This window comes from Nelumbo lutea, chromosome 4 (assembly GCF_056320005.1).
Source record: "Nelumbo lutea isolate HS-2025 chromosome 4, American lotus-T2T, whole genome shotgun sequence".
In the NCBI taxonomy this organism is placed as follows: Eukaryota; Viridiplantae; Streptophyta; class Magnoliopsida; order Proteales; family Nelumbonaceae; genus Nelumbo; species Nelumbo lutea.
This window is the reverse complement of record NC_142687.1, coordinates 23,524,899-23,546,022: the sequence shown is the minus strand read 5'-3', so window position 1 is coordinate 23,546,022 and position 21,124 is coordinate 23,524,899. Positions and strand designations below refer to the sequence as shown.

General features: G+C 39.7%; 1 protein-coding gene and 2 long non-coding RNA genes across 3 annotated transcripts in view; 1 reads left to right on the top strand and 2 right to left on the bottom strand.

Annotated features, from left to right (window-relative positions):
• SPPA (signal peptide peptidase) overlaps positions 1-14,689 on the top strand; it is a 45,729-nt gene extending 31,040 nt beyond the window's left edge. The window contains 4 exon segments of the mRNA XM_088984207.1: positions 12,094-12,199; positions 12,499-12,586; positions 12,673-12,816; positions 14,080-14,689. Coding sequence (XP_088840333.1) covers positions 12,094-12,199; positions 12,499-12,586; positions 12,673-12,816; positions 14,080-14,310 — 569 coding nt within the window. The 3' untranslated portion in view covers positions 14,311-14,689.
• Positions 14,690-14,879: 190 nt separating this feature from the next.
• Positions 14,880-16,948, bottom strand: LOC148854626 (uncharacterized). Its single transcript, XR_016112865.1, has 2 exons — positions 16,252-16,948; positions 14,880-15,300 (listed from the first exon to the last, which is right to left on the bottom strand). It is a non-coding gene; the product is annotated as an uncharacterized LOC148854626 (long non-coding RNA).
• A 2,215-nt stretch (positions 16,949-19,163) lies between these two features.
• On the bottom strand, positions 19,164-20,103 carry LOC148854625 (uncharacterized). Its single transcript, XR_016113370.1, has 2 exons — positions 19,680-20,103; positions 19,164-19,604 (listed from the first exon to the last, which is right to left on the bottom strand). It is a non-coding gene; the product is annotated as an uncharacterized LOC148854625 (long non-coding RNA).
• Positions 20,104-21,124: the final 1,021 nt, after the last annotated feature.

Genomic DNA, 21,124 nt, shown 5'->3' with positions numbered 1-21,124 from the left:
TTGTGTTGTTACAAGAATCCAAACTGATGGAATTAGATGGGAGATGGGTTAGGAGTTTTTGGAGGTCTAGAGGTTTAGGTTGGAGCTCATATCCTTCTTGGGGAGCCTGGGGGGGGGGGGGATTGTAACACTGTGGAGGGAGGATGTGGTGGAAGTAGTGGAAGAATTGATAGGCAGATTCTCAGTTTCTATTAAGTGCAAGAATGTAGAAGATGGGTGTGTATGGGTCGTAACTGTTTTGGAATGGTAGAATACTGATATTTTTCATTCTATTGCCAATGGGCATATTTATACAGTAAGCTGCTGTAATAAATAGAAAGAAAGAAAAATAGAAAGAAAAGAAAATAGAAAGAAGAAAAAGTAGAAAGAAGAGAAAATAGAAAGTACAAAAATAGAAAGAAAAAACTTTCTAAATCAATCCTTCCACAATCCTAGGAATATATACAATTCTATTTTCAGATCTGAACTAGTAACCCCACATTTTCCAACACTCCCCCTCAAGCTGGTGAATAGAGATCCTCCATTCCCAGCTTGGCTATAATTCTTCGAAAGTCTGTACTATTGAGCCCTTTAGTAAGTACATCGGCCAGTTGTCCTTTTGTAGACACATAGGGAGTGCAAATTAACTTGCTATCCAGTTTCTCTTTTATAAAGTGTCGATCAATTTCGATGTGCTTCGTCCTGTCATGTTGAACAGGATTGTGAGCAATATTGATGGCTGACTTGTTGTCACAATATAGTTTCATAGGCTCTTCTCGTGGAATCTTCAGGTCTTCTAAAATTATCTTCAACTAGAGTAATTCACACATTCCTTGTGCCATAGCCCTGAATTCTGCCTCTGCACTTGACTGAGCCACTACATTTTGCTTCTTACTCCTCCAAGTGACTAAGTTTCCTCCTAAGAAGGTACAGTAACCAGAAGTGGACCGTCTATCTACTGGAGATCCTGCATAATCGGCATCTGTATATGCTTCAAGAGTCAGCCCTCCATTTCTTCTGAATAAAATTCCTTTTCCTGGATTGACTTTAGTGCAGAATTCGATGAGCAGCCTGCAGATGAACTTCTTTAGGATTATGCATAAACTGACTTATTACACTTACAACATATGCAATATCTGGTCGTGTATGTGCAAGATAAATGAGTTTTCCAACTAATCTTTGGAACATCTCCTTGTCTACACTTGCATTCTCGTTGGCTTCTCCAAGTTTATGATTGGGATCTATAGGCGTGGAAGCTGGTTTACATGCCATATTTCCTGTTTCTCTCAAAAGATCAACAACATACTTTTATTGAGAGATAAAGATGCCTTGTTTAGAATGCGCAACTTCAATTCCGAGAAAATACTTTAGTCTCCCCAAGTCTTTTATCTCAAATTCTCTGGCAAGGTAGTTTTTTAATGCTTCATTCTCCTTTTTATCATTCCCAGTAACGATTATGTCATCCACATAGACTAATAGTGCAGTAACTCCCCCTGAGGCTGTGTGTTTGATAAACATTGTGTGGTCACCTTGACTTTGCTTGTAACCTGTACTCAGCATTACCTTCGTAAACCTTCGAAACCATGCTCTCGGAGATTGTTTGAGACCGTATAGTGCTTTCTTCAACCGATAAACTTTGTCCCCTTTAATGCCTTCTCTAAAACCCGGTGGAATGTCCATGTATATCTCCTCTTCTAGATCACCATGGAGAAACGCATTTTTTACATCAAACTGTTGCAAATCCCAATTATAGTTAGCAACCAACGACAGTAACACCCTTACTGTATTCATTTTAGCTACTGGGGCAAAAGTCTCCTAATATCTACCCCATAAGTCTGTGTATATCCCTTGGCTACCAGGCGTGCTTTGTACCTTTTTAATGACCCATCAGATTTGTACTTAATTGTGAACACCCATTTACAACCTACTGTCTTCTTGTTTCTTGGTAGATCCACAACTTCCCATGTGTTATTTTTTTCTAATGCCTCTATTTCCACTCTCATGGCTTTTCTCCACTCCTTATTAGAAAGTGCCTCGGCTAGAGTATTAGGAATTGGAATGGTGTTAAGGTTGGCTAGAAAACTTTTATGGGATTTAGAGAATCTTTGGAATGATACATATTTGGCTAAAGGGTAAAATGGGCGTTTGGTACATTCTCTGGTTCCTTTTTTCAGTGCAATAGGTAGGTCATACTCATACTCAGACTGTGAAGGTGTAGGTTCGGGATCTAAGCATCCCTCAGTTCTAGGATTAGGAGTTGAATCTTGGACTTGCACAGGTTGAGGATCTGGATTTTTCCTCCTAGAGTAAACCTGCATATATCTCACATTATCATGCACATCATTTGTGGGGTTAACAATGTCCGAATTTGGTTCAATGGTCGGGTTGTTTGACTCTTGTTGAGACTCGGGAATGTGGGGCTCAGAGGAATGTGGCTCAGAGGGATGTGATTCTTGACGATTGAATGTCTGTGAGGAGGGTAATACATCTAGGCAGAGTAGATCCGAGGCCGTATCTTCCATTAATGAGGGCTCCCCCTGAAGATAAGGTTGAGTGAAAAAAGATTTTCCTTCCTCAAATGTGACATCGATGGAGGTGTAGAATTTTCTGATGGTTGGATGATAACATTTATAACCTTTCCAAGTTGGGGAATATCCCAAGAAGACACACCTAATTGCTCGTGGGTCTAATTTTCCCTTATTATGGACATGAACAAAGGCAGTGCAACCAAAAATTCTTTGTGTGAGATTATTTGAGGCTCAAATATCAGGGTAAAATTGAGAAAGGACTTGTATTGGGCTTCGGTTGTCAAGAACTTTAAATGATAGTCTATTTATTGTGTAGGCAGTAGTAAGGACAACTTCCCCCCAATATTGTTTTGGCACCTAATTTTGAAAGAGAAAGGCTCGGGTGGTTTGCAAAAGATGGCCATTTTTTCTCTCAGCTACCCCATTCTGTTGGGGAGTGTTAACATAGGAGGATTCATGCACAATGCCTTCTTTCTGAAAAAATGGGGACAAAGTCTGATTAAAATAATTTGTAGCATTATCAGATTGAAACCTTTTAATTCTCACACCAAACCGAGTTTGGACCATGTTATGAAAGTTGGGAAGAATCGTGCCCACATCAGATTTAGACTTAAGAAGAAAAATCCATGTGACCCTAGTGCAATCATCAATAAAGATGACAAACCATCTGGAACCAGTAATGTTGGGAATTTGAGAAGGACCCCATATATCCGAATGAATCAAATAAAAAGGAGTTGAAGATCTTTTATTGCTGATTGGGAAAGAACCCTTTTGTGCTTAGCAAGTTCACAAACATCAAAATGAAAGGTTTCAACATAAATTCCTTTAAACAAGGAAGGAGGCATTGTTTTTAAAATAGGAAATGAAGGATGACCAAAATGGAAATGATGACGCCAAATTAAATCTTTATTGGAGGTAGATAAGAATGACTCGTGTGTGACATGCATATCAGTGTGAGATGATTTGCTGGTTGCTTAAAGGTAGTAGAGTCCTTCTCTTTCCTTAGCAAGTCCAATCTTCTTCCCCGAAACCTGGTCCTGAAATACACAGTAAGAAGGGAAGAACACAACATTGCAGTTCACATTCTGGGTGAGTTTTGTTAGACAGTTTTTGTATGCCCTTAGCTTCAATCTGATTTGATGTACTTTTGTTATTTAGTGGAAATAAATAAAGTTCATGTTTGATTCATGTTGTTTGGTTTAATTCTGTGTAAAACCCTAAAACTGGACATTTATAGAGACTCGTGTTAGTTTTAAATGTTCACAGCCGTTGGATAAGTCTGGGGAGATTTATCCTGCCAAGGCTGATACTGGTGTGCCACCAAGTGTTGGGATGGCCTGTCTCAGCCACCAGGGTAAGACCCGAGGCACATGCAGTATGGGATTACTTGAATCCTTGAACCGGACCAGATTTCCAGTCTTGCCCTGGACCTTGGAGATAGATGGGCAAAACTGGAAAGTTACACCTGACCCCTAGACTCGATTATGACACTTCACTAGGTGTTGGATCAGGCTGCCTTTGATATGCCAATCAGTGAGATCCTTAGCGGGGATCAAAACCTGGGTATGTTGGGGCAATTTGAGAATTCATCTGAGTGGGTGATCATAGTGACAGAATCAGCCACTTTGTCGGACAGAGGGTAATGATCGGGAATGCACTCTCTCTGATGGAAACCAAACTGCCGGTAGTTGATTTCAATCGTTGGAATTTTGTTTTGCAAAATTAATATATTTATATATATATGTACGGTTTCAAATTGTTTGCAAATGGTTTTAATTCTCGGGATCCATGTGAGAGGAGAGTGCGGCACTGTTCCTTGCAGCCGAGGGAGAGGCCTTCTCTTGTCGGGCAGTGCTTGATCATTAATGGCTGAGAGGTTAAGTGTAAGACCATTGAGGATAATACCTGATGGGCTAATCTTGCACCTGCCCACAGTCCCTGGGTTTTTATAAGATGGCTTGGCCCAGGGACCACTTAATGTAAGTGTTGGGCCCATAGGGTCCATATGATGGACTCAAGGGGTTCATTGAGTTTTTCAGTGAATTCGGCTGGGCCTTGTATTAAAGGCTGGGCCGAACCCATGTGGCTGGTGTGTAGATCAATGCTTGGGTCCCATGCCATACAAAGAAGCCCAACTGGGCAGCAGATTGGAAAGTAATTAGACACTGAACACTTAATGGGCTAGAAGCCCATTTCGAGGTGGGCTGATATGATCACCCATCCTTGGGGCGAATCTGAGATTAATGTTAGTAAAAGGATTGGGCCTTTAGCCTTATCCACTCTTGGAGACCAAATTCAAATTAGATTTGAATCTGGTAACCTCCTGATAAGATCAGGAGTAAGCTAACTTTATCTGCAGATAGGATTAAGATTATCCCCTATCCAAATACTGATTTGGATTGGGATAACTCCTAATTAGGAGGTTTCTTAATCAAGAAGAAAGGAGGAGAAACCCTAACCAAGAAGGAGAGAAATACAACAGATTTCGAATCAAGAAAAATCGCAAGAAAGGTTCCTGCGATTTGAGATCAGATCTCATACTCCAGAAAAAAAAAAAGGCAGTTCAGCCTTTTCGCCTTTAGAGTTCTCCTCCTGCCGCCGCCATCTCCTTTGCAAGATTAGATATTTGCAGAAAGGAAAGTCAAGAAATCTGTTCTTGACATCAGTCTTGCAAGAAAGACTGAAATAGATTCAGTGTTTAGTGCTTCCAGAGGATACTTGCGAAGGATCCAGTGTGTAGGACGCACCCTGCTGGTTCTGTTCCATCCACAGCTGTGTCATATTCAGCAGGAACGGATCTCGGAGCATTCTTTGGGCGTGAACACCAACTTTGGGAGATAGTGCTTCTCCGGATCAGGTATATTCCTCCCATTTGTCTTTTGGTACAGATCTGGTTTGAGTATGGTTCAAGTAGGATCCTTGAATATTGTATTCTAAATTTAGGGAATATGATTCCCAGTTGGGAGAAGGTAGGAAAATTTTTGAAATTCGCCCACCCATTCCGCAACCATTATGGCGTCCATTAGATGGATCCTACCCTTCTTTCAAGTTCATGTATAGAGATAAGGCTAGTGGATAGCTTAGGAACATGAAACACATTTTTAAGTAATAAGGATGGAGTAATTTGAATATTCCCAATCCTTGCCACTGTGGTGAAAGAACCATCAGCAACAAAAATTTTTCTATTAGTAGGACAGGGTGTATAGGTGAGAAAATGTAGTGAAGAGGGTGCCATGTGGTCAGTAGCTCCAGAATCAAGAATCCATGGAAAACCACTAGCCGAGGCATGTAATCCTAGAGATAAAGACTCACCTGAGAGAGCAAGAGAGGTAGAACCACTTCCTGGTTTCAAGGATTTCAAGAAGCACCTTAGCCTTTAAATTTCTTCTTCATTAAATGGTCCCTGACTTGAGTGTTCTTGCTGCGGGGTTGTAGAGACATTATGGTCCTGTTGAACTCCTTTTGAAACTCCTCGATTTCCCCATTCCTTACTGGATGTGGGAGGTTTCCCATGAAGTTTCCAGCACCGATCTTTCGTGTGTCTGGGCTTCTTGCAATAGGTGCACCAGAGGTTATCATTAGAGTCACGGGTGGTTGTGTAACGAGCCAAGTTATGATTTTTCTCACCCTTTGAACCACTGTAACTTCCTCCCCTTGCCACCATGGCTGAGCCTTCGGGATCTTTAGGCTCAAGCATGATTCCATGGCGGCTTTCCTCAGCTCTGACAAGGGCTATGACTTCATTCAATGGAGGCACTTCTTCTTTGCCAAGAATTTGTATTCGGACCTGATCAAATTCAGCATTCGGTCCGACCAAAAAATCATACACCCTATCTCTTTCAATAAAATTCTTCAAGATCACAACATCATCTGCGCACTTTGTCTCAAGAACCCGATAATGATCAAGCTCGTGCCATAAATTTTGCAGCAAATTTGCATACTCTGTAACACTCCTGCTCCCTTGTTTGGCCGCCACAGTCTTCACTTTGACCTCATAGACACGAGCAGCGTCATGGGCTTTGGAATAGGTTTGTCGGATGACATCCCAAATAGCCTTTGCAGAGGGAAGAAACATACAAGTATCACTGATCTCGAGTGTCATTGAACTCCACAACCATGACATAATCATGGAATCCTCTTCGTCCCAAGCATCAAAATTTGGCTTGCCCAACCTTGGTCCTGTTCCAAGGAGGTGACTAATTTTTCCTTTTCCCTTCAAATAGGTACGCACTAGTTGTGACCACTTCAAGTAATTTTGGCCATTCGGTCTATATGTTGCCTGAATATTCTGCAAATCACCAGTGTGAGGATGAGAATTTGTTGCTCCTTCATCGGTTTGGACGGGAGCACTTGTTGCAGTCATGTCGGACATTGTTAATGGAGGAAAAATAAGGCCAGTAGGAAAGGAGAATATAGGAACACTTCTGGTTACAGATCAACACTGAAGGTCAGAAGAGAAAAACACAAAAAACTGTCAATGAAGGCCGAAAAAATCTCAAGGTTGACAAACCTAGAGCTCTGATACCATGTTTTGGAATGGTAGAATACTGATATTTTTCATTCTATTGCCAATGGGCATATTTATACAAAGCTGCTGCAATAAATAGAAAGAGAAAAATAGAAAGAAAAGAAAATAAAAAGAAGAAAAAATAGAAAGAAGAGAATAGAAAGAAAGAAATAGAAAGATAAAACTTTCTAAATCAATCCTTCCACAATCCTAGGAATATATACAATTCTATTTTCAAATCTAAACTAGTAACCCCACGTTTTCCAACACTAACCAATGTTTATGGCCCTAATTCCTATAGAGAGAGGAATGAGGTGTGGGAGGAACTATATGCAATCAAGGGGTTATGGGATGGTCCTTGGTGCCTGGGCGGGGATTTTAACATCATTAGATTCTCTGATGAAACCAGTAATCCCTAACAGGTAATCTCAACAAGCATGAGGAAATTTAATGGTTTTATTGAAGATTGTGAACTGAAGGAAATACCTCTGTTGCAAGCTAGTTACACTTGGTCCAACCTTCAGGAAACCCCTTTGTGCTCGAAGTTGGATAGATTTCTTTTTAACCTTGCCTGGGAGAATAGTTTGGAAAACTTGGTTGCTAGGGCATTACCAGGGTCACCTCCGATCACTGTCCTATCCAAATAGGAACTGAGTCTTTTCCTATAGGACCCAAACCTTTTAGATTCGAAAATATGTGGCTTACCCATCCAGATTTTGTGAAAAAAGTGAGGGAGTGGTGGGGTGAGGAGGAGAGGGGGATAAGATGGAAGGGGATCAAGTTTCTTAAGAAACTAAAAAGGTTGAGAGCCAAAATAAAAGAGTGGAATAGAGATCAGTTTGGTAAAATTGAGGAGCAAAAATTGGGCCTAATCTCTCGAATAGAGAATTTGGATGTAAAGGAATCTCACAATGGGATGACCGAGGAGGACAGAGTGTTAAGGAGACAATTAAAAAAGGAGTTGGAAGAAGTGTTATTGAGGGAAGAAATCAGTTGGAGACAAAAATCTAGACACAAGTGGATTAAGGAAGGCGATGGGAACATTAGATTCTTCCATGATTTGGCAAATGGCAGACGAAGAAAGAATTTTGTGACCAAGCTAGGGATAAGAGAGGAGGCGATTACCAACCAGGATGACATCGCCAGAAAATTTGTGGACCACTTCAAATCGATTTATAGAAGGCCTTTGAGTGAGAGAACAGTCATGGAAAGGGTGGATTGGCCAAGAATTGATGAAGGGTTGGCAAGGTGGCTGGAAAGGGATTTCGAGGAAGAAGAGATTAGGAAAGTTGTCTTTCTAATGGATAGATCCAAGGCTCCGGGTCCAGATGGCTTTACAATGGGTTTTTATCAAGACTGTTGGGAGGTGTTGAAAGAGGATCTAGCTGAAGTCTTTAAGGAATTTGCAGACAATCACACTATAAGCCCTGGAATTAATGCAACCTTTTTGGCTTTGATACCTAAGAAGAATGATGCCAACCACCCAAAAGATTTTAGGCCTATTAGTCTGGTGACAAGCATCTATAAAATTCTGGCTTAAGTGCTCTCGTTGAGGATCAAAACAATCCTCCCTACCATCATTAGTGAAACTCAGGGGGCTTTCATTCAAGGGCGACAAATAACAGATCAGATCTTAATTGCGAACTAGTGTGTGGAGGAAATGAAAAGGTCTAGTAGGAAGGGATTCATTTGTAAATTGGATCTTGAAAAGGCCTATGATTTGGTGGACTGGGAGTTTCTATTAGAGGTTATGCGAAATGGTGGATTTGGGGACAAGTGGTGTAGTTGGATCTTTGGGTGTATCAGTACTTGTCACTACTCTATTCTGGTAAATGGTACGGTGAGGGATTTTTTTCCAGCTTGCAGGGGTGTCAGGCAAGGGGATTCACTTTCACCCTTCCTTTTTACCTTAGTAGCTGATGTGATTAGTAGGATTATTACCAAGGCTGACAACGAAGATGCCATTAGGGGTTGGAGAATAGGGACACACACCAAGTCGCCGTCACCCACCTTCAGTTTGCAGACGACCTAATGATTTTTTGTGAAGGAGGTCTTAGTGAAAAGGCAACAAACCTAGAGGAGCTAATAAAAGGATTTGAAAGTGTCTCTAATATGAGAATAAATCTGGAAAAGAGTTGCGTAGCAAGTATAAATTTGGAGGTAGGGGAGGTCGAGGCTATTGCGGAGTGTCTTGAGTGTTCCACCTCTGCTTGGCCTATGTCATATTTAGGGCTTCCTTTAGGGGCAAATCCTAGGGAGAGTAGATTTTGGACCCCAGTGTTAGAAAAGTTTGAGAAGAGATTAGTCTCATGGAAGAGGAACTATATATCTTTAGGAGGAAGAATTACCCTAATAAGAGCTACCTTGGCTAACTTACCTACCTATTATTTGTTTGTCTTTAGGATACCAGTTAGGGAAGCTAGGAAGCTGGAGAAGTTGATGAGAGACTTCTTACGGGAGCCGGGACAAGAGAGAAAGGATTACTTGGTTAATTGGGAAATTATCTGCAGAAGTAAAGAAGATGGGGGTTTGGGAATTGGGAGGGTAACTAGAAAAAATCAAGCTCTATTAGGGAAATGGTTGTGGAGATGGCCTTTGGAAAGAGAGAGATTGTGGCATGAGGTGGTGGGAAGCATTCATGGGACGTCAGAGAATGGATGGGATGCTGGTGTATCGAGGCAAGCTAACCTAGCAGCACCTTGGAAGGCTATTCACAACACCCTTCCTCAATTCCTCAATTTTATCAGGTATGAAGTATGTTCTGGCAACTCTATCCTTTTTTGGGAGGATATTTGGGTAGGAGACTCACCGTTAAAGGTTTTGTTCCCTTCACTTTTTTCTATTTCTTTGTACAAAAAAGAGGTGGTCTCAAAATTTGTCTCACCTTTGGGAACACCCTTAGATCCTACTTGGGATTTTGGGTTTTGTAGAGGACTTAGGGATGCTGAAATTGAGTCTCTTTCTTTGTTGCTTGGGTGTCTTAATCAGGTTTGTTTGGATCCCTCCAAGCCAGATAAGAGGGTTTGGACTCCTAGACCCAATGGAACTTTCACTTGTGCTTCTTTTTTCAAGTCCATCTCTCAACTTCCTACTCACCAACCCTTTTCGTCAAAAGAAATTTGGTGTAAGCCAAATCTTCCAAAAATTATGGCTTTTTGTTGGGAAGTTTTCCATGGGAAAGTAAACACCTTATACAACCTACAAAAGAGAAGACCTTTTCTCTGTATTTCTCCTAATTGGTGTATCCTCTGTAGAGCTTACAGTGAGGATTGTTACCATCTATTAGTATCTTGTCCCTTTTCTGCAGACCTCTGGGCTTGGCTACTTTCATTGTTTGGGGGTAGTTGGAGTCTACCAGCAGAAGTTCACATGCTCTTCAACCATTCTACCTTTTTTTGGCCTACAAAAATAGGGAGAATTATGTGGAGATGTGCTCGTGCTGCCTTGACTTGGACTCTTTGGGAAGAAAGGAATCTTAGAATTTTTCAAGATAAGGAAAGGAACAGCCAAGATTTGAAAGACTGTGTGCTAAACAGGGCAATACATTGGCTGAAGACCTTGGAAATCTTTCATCAATTCTCCTTTAATGACATTTGGAGAAATTGGTCAGTAGTAGCAAGGTGTTCATCTTTAAAGGCCAAATCAATTACAAGCTGGTCTCCTCCATGCGAAGGCTCAATTAAGTTGAACTTTGACGGAAGCAACATGGGTAATCTAGGATTATCTGGAGTGGGGGGTGCTTTGAGAAATGAGAAGGGAGAGATTTTGTTGCTCTACTCAGGTCCTTTGGGAATTGGGAATTCCATCAAGGCAGAACTTTTAGCTGCTGTTCAAGGGGTCTAATTTGCAAACCAGCTGGGGGTACAACACCTAATAATCGAGGGGGATTCCAAAGTGGTGGTGGGTTGGTTGAAAAATTCTGAAGAGGCTATGTGGCGATACAAGAATGAAATGAAGAAATTTAGTTAGTTGACAAGGAATATGTTGGTCACTGTACAGTGGGTGGGGAGATCAGCAAATACCTTGTCAGATGTGTTAACTAAGCAAGGGGTAAATAGGGAAGAATTATTTTTGGCTCAGTTGTGATTCTTGTTTTTCTTTCCTAGTTTATACTTATAAGTTTCAAGGAGGGGCTGCAGCTCGTGCCTCTCGTTGGGATGATGTATGAATTCACTCTAATTTGCTTCTGAATAAATAAACTTATTATTATTCATAAAAAAAAAGTGTACTAAATCATCCTTGTAATCAAATTAAACTTGTAATGTTTTTTCACATATTATTATAATCAAAGTTTCATTGATAAAAAATATTAAATCATCCTTTTCATAGTTTTTATTACTTTACTACAATTCTCATTACATCTGTACCATTTTCCTACATTTACCATGCACAAAAGGAAGATATACAGATACATTGGTAGAAATACTGTTTCTACTCATTTCTGATTCCATATACTACCTTTAATTGTTAGATGGATGAATGTAAAAACAAGGCCAGGGTTAGTCATAAAACGGAACCTAGGAGTAGCTCCAGTTGGTGATAACATGAGAGAAAGTAGATTGAGATGGTTTGATCATGTGCATAAAAGACCATCTACAGTACCTGTTAGAAAAAATGATCCATTACAAATTGAAGGGGCTATAAGAGATAGGGGCAAACTGAAAGGGGCTTAGAGTGGAAGTAATAAGAAATGATTTTAGTGCCCATAATTTAACAATGGATAAGGCACTGAACAGAATGGAATGGTTAAACAGGATTCATGTAACTGACCCCCATATAGATGGGACAAGGCTTAGATGATGATGACGATGATGATAACATTCAATTGTATATATTTATTGACTCACTATTTCTGATGAATATTGAACATTTCAATTGTATAATTTTCTCATTTTTCTTCCATTTTCTCTTAAAATGAACTAATCTGTTACAAAACCATAAGTAGCTCCTTACTTGCTAGTAATATGCAAAATCTGCTGCTGCAGTAAAATTTTGGTCAAAGTTTTCTTTATTCTACTTGAGGCCTGTTTTGTTACAATACGCTGCAGATATTGATATTCTGATGTTTCTTGATTGTAGGAAAATTTAATCTGGGTAATCTGTATGAGAAGATTGGCTTCAATAAGGAGATCATTTCAAGAGGAAAATATGCTGAGCTCAATGCAGCTGAACAACGCCCTTTCAGGTAGGTAGCTTCTATTGCTTTGTTAGCCACGGAGATGCATAGGTAATAGGTATTTAAAGAAATTGGCATGCAAACTTGACAATTCAAAATTGCATGGCTCCTATGTTCAAACTATTTTGTCAGCATCATGTATGAATACTGGAATCCTATTTGAGTATTTCTTTCTGCATGACTACATTAACAGTTCTAAACAGGATAGAGACCCTTAATTTTTGAGACATGTATGATCATTATTTTCTTCATTGTTTATTTTCTTATTTGGTCCAACTATTGATTGGGAAGCAAAATTTTACTCACAGACCAGATGAGGCAGAACTTTTTGCCAAATCTGCACAGAATGCATATAAACAGTTTCGAGACAAAGCAGCCTTTTCAAGATCAATGGATGTATGCTAGCCATCTTTATCTTGAAAATCCTCTTTTTTCCTTTCTTAGCCATCATTCGGTGAAAGTCTCAATCTTTGGTTAACCAGGTAGATCAGATGGAGGATGTTGCTCAAGGGAGGGTATGGACTGGCAATGATGCAGCTTCCCGAGGTTTGGTTGATGCTATAGGTGGTCTCTCTCGAGCTGTTGCTATTGCGAAACAGAAGGCTAACATACCCCAAGATAGACAGGTTGGTTGCTGACAAATTTTTTAACCAATCTGCAGTAAAAAAAAAATTATTAGTGCAAAAGGAAGGTGTCAAGAGAGATGTAGAAAGAGAGCGATGAAAAACAAAAGGAAATTGGGAGGCATTGTCTTCAGAATACATAATTGACTCTATTCTTTGCAAAAACATGGGTTGCATTTTTACTTAAAATCCTAGAGAAACTGAAGTTCAAGCAAGAGGATAGGTCAAGGATATCATGGGGGGGAAGACTCAGGCCATCTCATCAAGGAAGGGAATTTGGGGCTACTCTCAAATATCAATGTCCCTCTCATAGTATGTTAAAGATATGGTTTTCAGTTCAGCCTCTTTGGTAGAGAATGTCCTTTTCGTGAGGATATCTCCACTCCACTTATCTGTTTCTGTGCAAGGTTGTTTGTGATTCCAAGATTCCTTTCCATTCCTGTCTGGAACTTCTTGAAATTTGATCTCCTTTGTAAAGACCTGATAGAGAGAAAGCTTGTTCAGTAAACTATCTTGGAGCAATTAACACATCCTTTTTTTTCCTTTTTGTAGACCTTCATCTTTTCTTCCTGCTGTTGTTCAAGAGTTAGGATCTTTGAACTTTGTAGCACTTTCTTCTCCTAAATCCTTTCCTTACATACATCCTCTTCCCCCCCCACCCCCACAAAAAAAAAAAAAAAGAACTGTAGCCTTGCAGCTATCTATGGATTCAGGAGGTTGCTGAGATTTTCCTTATTCGGACATTCACCTGCTTTTTGTCCCTGTTTTTGAACAAGTATGATTGTGATAACTACTACTGGAATATCTGCCATATAGAAAACAACATATCTCCCTTTATTACTACCCATCTCTCTTTATCATACCATAACTCTCAAGGGTGAGTTGTAGTACCCAAAAATCTGGCAAGGACACTTACTGAAATCAAATATATTTGGTTAATGTTTTATTTATCCTCTTTCGAAATCACTAATGTGTTTTTTTTTATCAGAATGATGAAGGGAATGATAGAATATTGCCGGTATGAAAGACCCCCATTTCTTTTGAAATATACCACGTACCCTTGACTACAAATGATGTTTACCATTGATCAAAAGTCAAATAACTATTTTAGTCGGTTTTGATTATTTGTCATGGATAAATGCCATTCAAATTAATTTTCCGTTGAAGTTAATGGGTGCACAGTATGCCCTATTATGCCACCATCTGTATGCTGTCTTCATAATGCCTTTTCTTCTCCCCCTCTAATATGTTCTTATGGGGTCCCAGGTCTCACTAGTTGAGCTGTCAAGACCATCACCTACCTTGCCAGAGATCTTAAGTGGCATTGGCAATTCCATAATTGGTGTGGACAGGACCGTTAAAGAATTGTTGCAAGACTTGACTTTTTCTGATGGAGTTCAAGCAAGAATGGATGGAATCATGTTCGAGAGACTGGAGGGAACTTTCAACACCAACCCTATCTTCACACTGATGAAAGACTATCTAAGCTCCCTTTGACACGAACTGACCTTTCAATCATTTTATTTTTCTTTGCTGATGGCAATTCAAGGATTTGAAGGAGAAATGGAGATTTCCTTGTGGCATCGAATGATCAGATGAGTCAATTTGAGGGTGGGTTTACCCACTTTGAGATGCATAGGACAACATAAGTAGGAAACAGGTTCTATCTATTTCAGTTTTTGTTCCGTATAAAAATCCCTAATCTATTTACATATATTGGGAAAATAAATGATTTATGCATGTTGTATACAAATCCTTGAAAAATACTCTGTATACATACTGGCCAAAGAAAGGAAATGAGCCAGTTGCTTTTTTAGATGTATTCTTTCTGCAAAGTGTGGATTCGATAAATTTATATATCAAATCGGCATCTCTCTCTCTCTCTCTCTCTCTCTCTCTCTCTCTCTCAGACACACACACAGAGACGGAACCCTGTATTATCAAAGGTAACAAGTTGCCAATCGGGTTGTTTAAAGAAGAATAAACATCTAGTTTCAAGTTTCCACTAGATTCTGCAAAGGATTAATCTAACAACGGTATGACTGTAGGATGGAAAACCCAACCAGTTAATCACGGTTCAAATGTTCAACTGCTCATAAAGGCTAGTATATTACATCATTTGCTTTAATTAGAAACTCCCATGGAAAATATTACCCAGTCGGTGATACATCTATATGCATTAATGATTTACAACAACTGCATCCCCTGCAGACAACCATCAACCTAAACTGTCACAGGTTATTGAACTTAATGCCTAGTAATTTGGTCCATGGTGATGCTTCGATCCCATATTGATTTTGCAAACGGGGCACGATGCTCCATGATCTCGACCATGTGTCAGAAAATAGCTTATTTTCCCTTTTTGTTGCTTCAACAAAACTGTTTCTAATTAATTGCCATTGTCTCATTCGAGATTCCAGAACGTCCTTGTTTAAAAGCAGGGATCTTAACTGAAGGTAGCAGATGACCACTCCGCCAGAAATAATCCTGGACCAAACCCAATTTGTTCCAACCAAGGTTAGGTTCAATCCTTTACACAAAGTTGTAATCACTACCATACAGAAATAAAAGCATGAAAGATGATTTTAGAACTGATATGAACTCTTTAGCTATAACATAACATACTAATTTAGTTTTAATTCCTTTTCAATGGTTTTGAGTTTTTAAGCAAGCAAACACTCAACATCAAAAGCCACGTACAGCAGAGAAACCAAAAATGATCTACTGCTGCTTTTCTGCTTATGGTGTAATGAGTTCCCATTTTTTACCTATTAACCAAAAATCCTTTTTCCAGTATTTCAAGATATTTGGTGCTGCAAGCAAGCCTGCAACTATCTTAAACCTCTCTTCATTTTATTTGTTAGATTAAGTACTCTCGTAGTCTCGTTGGTTAAATTAAAATTTCTATTTCAGTCGACTCTTAAAAAATTGAGTTTCCTCCTTCACTGCTTCACCCTATTCCCAATTCTACATTATTCTCTCTTGTAATATGCACATCCACAAACTAGAAGCTCAGGGCCCATTGACTCTTCATAAAAAAGAGGAAGCATCATCAAAGATACGAAATTCCGCACATAAAATTGAAATTGCCACAAAATACAATTAACTGGTTAATATGGAGTTCTAAGAAAGAAAAGTTTATCAAAACAGACGAATCTCCTAAAACAACGTCCATATCAGATTGAAGAGATAGTATTCCACAATCTCTCCAAGTCAGAGATTCTCACTGAGAACGGAACGAGATAAGGAAAGTGCAACTAAACAAGAGAAAAATCATGAAAACACCTAAAATCGACGGGAACCCATTAAAACTCACACATTATCAAAGAAGAAAAACATCTTTGCCTTTATTTTAATCATAATCTAGCTAATTTGGCTTAATAAATCTTACACGAGTAATGACTACCCAAATGAATAATTTCTAAAGAGAATACCTACTCCAAGTTAAGAGACATCCTTGGCTTTATGTAGAAAAACAGCAGAGCAGAGAACTGAAGCAATGAATACAAAGATTCCCAAACCAATAATCAAAGAGATCCCTGCCAAAACTATATCCATCAAGCACTGTACAGGAAGATCCATCGTATTCTCTTGCCTTTCTATGGTTTCCCGGTAAAAGAAAACAAGGAGATCCCAACTGGGTTTCTCTTCACTTGCACCTCAACGCCTTATATAGGATGAGAATCTGATGAATGTGTTGCAGACTTCAGAAGAGAAGAACCCAAGAGAAATTAGTTAGGAAACAGATGGATGGATTGGCAGACCACGGTTATACACGCGGAAACAATTTTGGCCGTTAAACCCGTTATTCTTGGAGGCTGGTGGAAGGAGATTACTAAACTTAGGCCCACATGAACTAGTTTCTTCATTTTGCAGTATTGGACCCGAAATTGCAATGCCCAATCGGCGAAGGGATGTTTGGAACCGTGGCCGTTTTTCGAAAAAACGGTGCTTCGACTGTAGGGGCTCGCTGCCTAGTTCGATTAGTTCCGTATCCTTTTCCCGACAGGCCGGGTTCCTGTAACAATACTACCATTTCTAAAGTCAGTGTTCCTTCACATCCTCGTAGGTTCTCGAAGTCCCTCATTGGCCTCAACCCTAGGCTTTTACGTGCTCCCCCTTCACCCCGTAAGCCAAGGGAATGACTCATCTTAGTAGAGAGGGAAGACAAGGCTCTATACTCCACCCGCTATTTCATATCCTTGGCTAGCTGCGTAAAAGTTTCATTTCATGGCTTATAGGCTGGGCCCACCTTGGATCCATATAGACGTTTTAACAAATACTCATGTATCTCATTGTTTATCGGGATCTTATTGGCATTTCATACATCGGTGATCCGTTTCCCCCAACAATTGATTAATGTGTATCCTATATCGTGCTTACCTGTCAGCATATACATGAAAAATGGTGATAAAAATTACCTTACGAAACAGCATAGTATTGCTCACTGCCTACATGGCAGAAGCATTTTTTTGTGAAAAACAGGTCTTAGAAGCATGAGTGCTTTTTTCTTGAAAATAAGTTCCAAAAAATGCCCACGCTTCCAAACACCATGGAGATCAACAATGTGCAATCATGGATCATGAATGGGTTGGCTAGCTCGCTCCATGGGATTCTGAGTTCTGAGCCTTTGGCCAAATCAGGTTTGAAGCCATGATCACCCAGAACTCAGTAATACTGGTTCATGTTAAATGACTAGCTTTGTTAAAAATTAACCTCACCAAATGATTGCACAGACAAGGAAATGTTTTTGTTTTACTTTTCACCTTATTTTGATTGTTTGCAGTGCAGATGAAAAAAAAAAAACTGAAGCAAGAGAGTAAAACCCAGAACAGAATTAAACAAGAAGTTGCACTCTTCTCATTTGTTTATTCACACGAACAAATTGCACTTAGGTTGGACCAAGTGGGGATGGTTCATCAATGCCAACACACAAAACCAGCCTGGCATTTGGTAGGTTGGCCCAGAAAATGGGGAGCAATATGTTTTGAAGCAAGCATCTTAAGGATCATGAAAAGTGTCCATGCATTGGGATTTGGGATGCCAAAAGTGCTGGAGACCAGTTGAGTCATGAGTGTGAGGGGCCCCAACTAATGAATGAATGGGCTTGGGATGACACAACTGGGCGTTGGCCTGTGGATATTGGCCCTCTCGAGTCTCGACAACGTTTCATTTCCTTCCAGGCTTCCATACAAAATTTATGTAGCCCAGCCAGATCCCCAGGAAGCTACAATGTGGAGTCAGGATCTTCTGCACTTCTTGAGTTTTTCCTTCACTTTTTCATTCAGCTTGTGACAGTACTGGCCCATTACCGAATACATGTCACAGACTGAATGGAAGTGCAGGGAAAAAAGTGCAGCCAATCCGACTCAAGAATGGGTGTGTTGACAAAGCTGAGTTGAAGTATTTCCTTTTCCTATTGATCTATGTTTTACGGTCTCCTTCAGTCCGAACTTGAACCTAAATTGATTTAGGCTATTTGTGGTGGTCATTTGTTTGGGAGTCATTTTGCTAGGTCACATGCTAGCTTCTGATAGTGAAATTTAAAGTCTGGGCATGGTAGATCAACCAGAACTACTTTCATCATCTCAAAAGAATCATTTGGTGTTCAAATTACTGTATAAAGTTGAATTATATCCAAATGCTGCAGCTTTTTTTTTTCAGCCTAGGAGCTTGATCATTTTGATAGAAAAAGGAACAACCTTAATCATTCGATCAAGAGTGGTATTGGCATCCAATGCTTTATTTTCTCACAAATGATGACTGTATGGACCCATATTTCTACTATGTCAAACCTTTGAATAACTAAAATTTCTAATTTCTGTATATTATTTTTAGCCTTGAAAAACAACTTGAAATTACATATATGAATATACATAATTTCTTTTCTTATTCTATCTGAAAATGGTCAAATGCACCAAAGTTTCAGATAAATTTCAAAAGATTTGGTATAAAAAATTTCAACCCAAATATGATGGATTTGGTATAAAAACTTTGTAACTTTTTTATCATCCTCAATTTCCTTCTTATTTATCAACCGACTTCCTTGTTTTTTACTTTGTTCTGGGATTCAACCTCGTAGTGTTTGTGAAGAGATCCGGGTGGAGAGGTTAAGTGCAGTTAAGCTTTCTGAAATCACCCATCATCGCTCGTGTATATATACACTGAAAATGAAGGTGATTTAGAAAATCTGCAAGAACAAACGATCATACTGAACTGCACCATTGGCATAAATTTCCTTGTTAAAACATAAGTGAGAAACAGAAAGTTGAGGGAAAGAATTAAAGAATTCTTCAACAGAAAGTTGAGGGAAAGCATTAAAGAATTCTTCAAGGGTTTGGATAGTGGTGTTAGCTAGAGGCAAAGTCTTCAAAATATATTACATCAACATAAGAGATACAATATGTAAGAGATAAGAGAGAGAGAGAGAGAGAGAGAGAGAAAAGAAGAAGAAGAAGAAGAAGAAGAAGAAGAAGAAGAAGAAGAAGAAGAAGAAGGGCTGCATTTGGCATTTCTTATTTTAAAGACTTATCTCCTTTTTGCTTTTGCTGTTAAAATTTCAGTGTTCATAGGGGCATTTTAACTGCAAAAAGGAGGTAAGTCCTTAAAATAAGGAGTACCAAATGCAGCAGCAGAAGAAGAAAATTAAGGAAAATGAACGGCATACATCAAGGACTCTTGATATCTTGGGTGTAGATATAGTCCGTATGATCATCAGCTTCCATCAACATCCTCCTCTCACACTCTTTGTCCTCCATACTTACGCATTCAGCATATTTGATGCTTGTTTCCTGCTCACATAGAAGGAAAATAAGAAACGCAAGATAACGCAGTTCAATAGAGAGAGAGAGAGAAAGAGAGCTTACTAGTGATGAGGTAACAGGAATTGTAGATGATGAAGGGACTCGTGGGTCAGACTCCGACGAGGTGGTAGTAGTCTTGCTGGCAGAGGTCAGGGGTGGTCTGGCGGTAGTAGCTACAGAAGCCAGCACAAGAGCCAAAAGGAGGGCGACGAGGACCTCTGTAGTTTTCATTGCCGGAAAGTTTGGCTTTTGAGAGAAACCAGGGAGGTGGCCCGTGGCCGGTAGCTGTGGATGAATGTATTTGAGAAGGGAAAGTGAGAAGGGGGACTACGAGTAAGCAATGAATGACGACTGGACTAATGAAAGAAACAAAGAAACCATTACACAGAGACGGAGAGACGAGCGCTTTGAATGTTTTATAGAGAAATGGGCGGTGGCGATTCAGTCGAGCAGAGAGAGAGAGAGAAGTTATGGATTACTGGCTTCGGGATATTAAAAGAAAAGGTCAAATGACCTGTATTATTCAGTATCATCACCCATTTATGATTCATGGATTGTTAAAAAGTCTACCTTTCTTCATCGGGATGGGAACCCCATAGGGTTGGTTTGGTCATGAGTCAGGTATGAACCACCAATTTTGGATGGCCGAGACGGGTCATCATGTAAAAATCCGGGTCAACCTTTCTCCTTTGTAGATAGATTGGACCAAGAATGTGGAACAATGAGTTTGACTTTACTAGTCGATGGATTTCCAGATCATTCTTGCTCCCTTTGTTGACATTTTTTGAGCATTGTTTCTGTTTATCCTAGAGAAATGGAGAGTTGTGAATCCCAACACCATGCAATAGAATCATAGATGTTCAGGTTCAAAGTTCAGACAACGGTTTATGCCGGTTCAATGGTGTTTGATTGGATATATATAAAAGGATTAATTTAGATGGTGCATTCATGCATTCATAATTTGTCATTGAGCCAAGTGTAGAAACCACGACCACAGTGTTATGTCTGAATTATAATAAGTGATGAACATTTAAAGATCTCCGATATGATGTTGCATGGAGAAGCTATCGAGGTTCTTTGACTGCCACCTTACAATATTTTTACATTGGCCTAGTAGCTGCATCCATTGTTTATTCTTTTAGAGTTTAGACTTGCTTGGGAAGAAGCTCCATTTCAGAACCAAAGAACAGAGATAATTCAAAAGAAAGGGATGGAAATTAGAGGGATGTCAATAGAGAATGTTTGGAATGAAGTGGGCTTAACCCAAACCTACTCAGTACTCACCCAAGTTGAGAAGAAACCTAATTGACCCAACTGAGAAGCCATTTTTCAAATTTGTAGTGCATGATATACAACTGAGTACATCAGTGGTTAAAGAATTGTGTTGGGCTGGACTAGATTGGGTCCCTTCACCTTGACTTCAGCTTAGCCCAAAGCTTATGTGTGTGGGTGGGGGGGGGGGGGGGGGGGGGGGGGCTGAAAAGCTAGTAGGATATAAAATTTGTTTG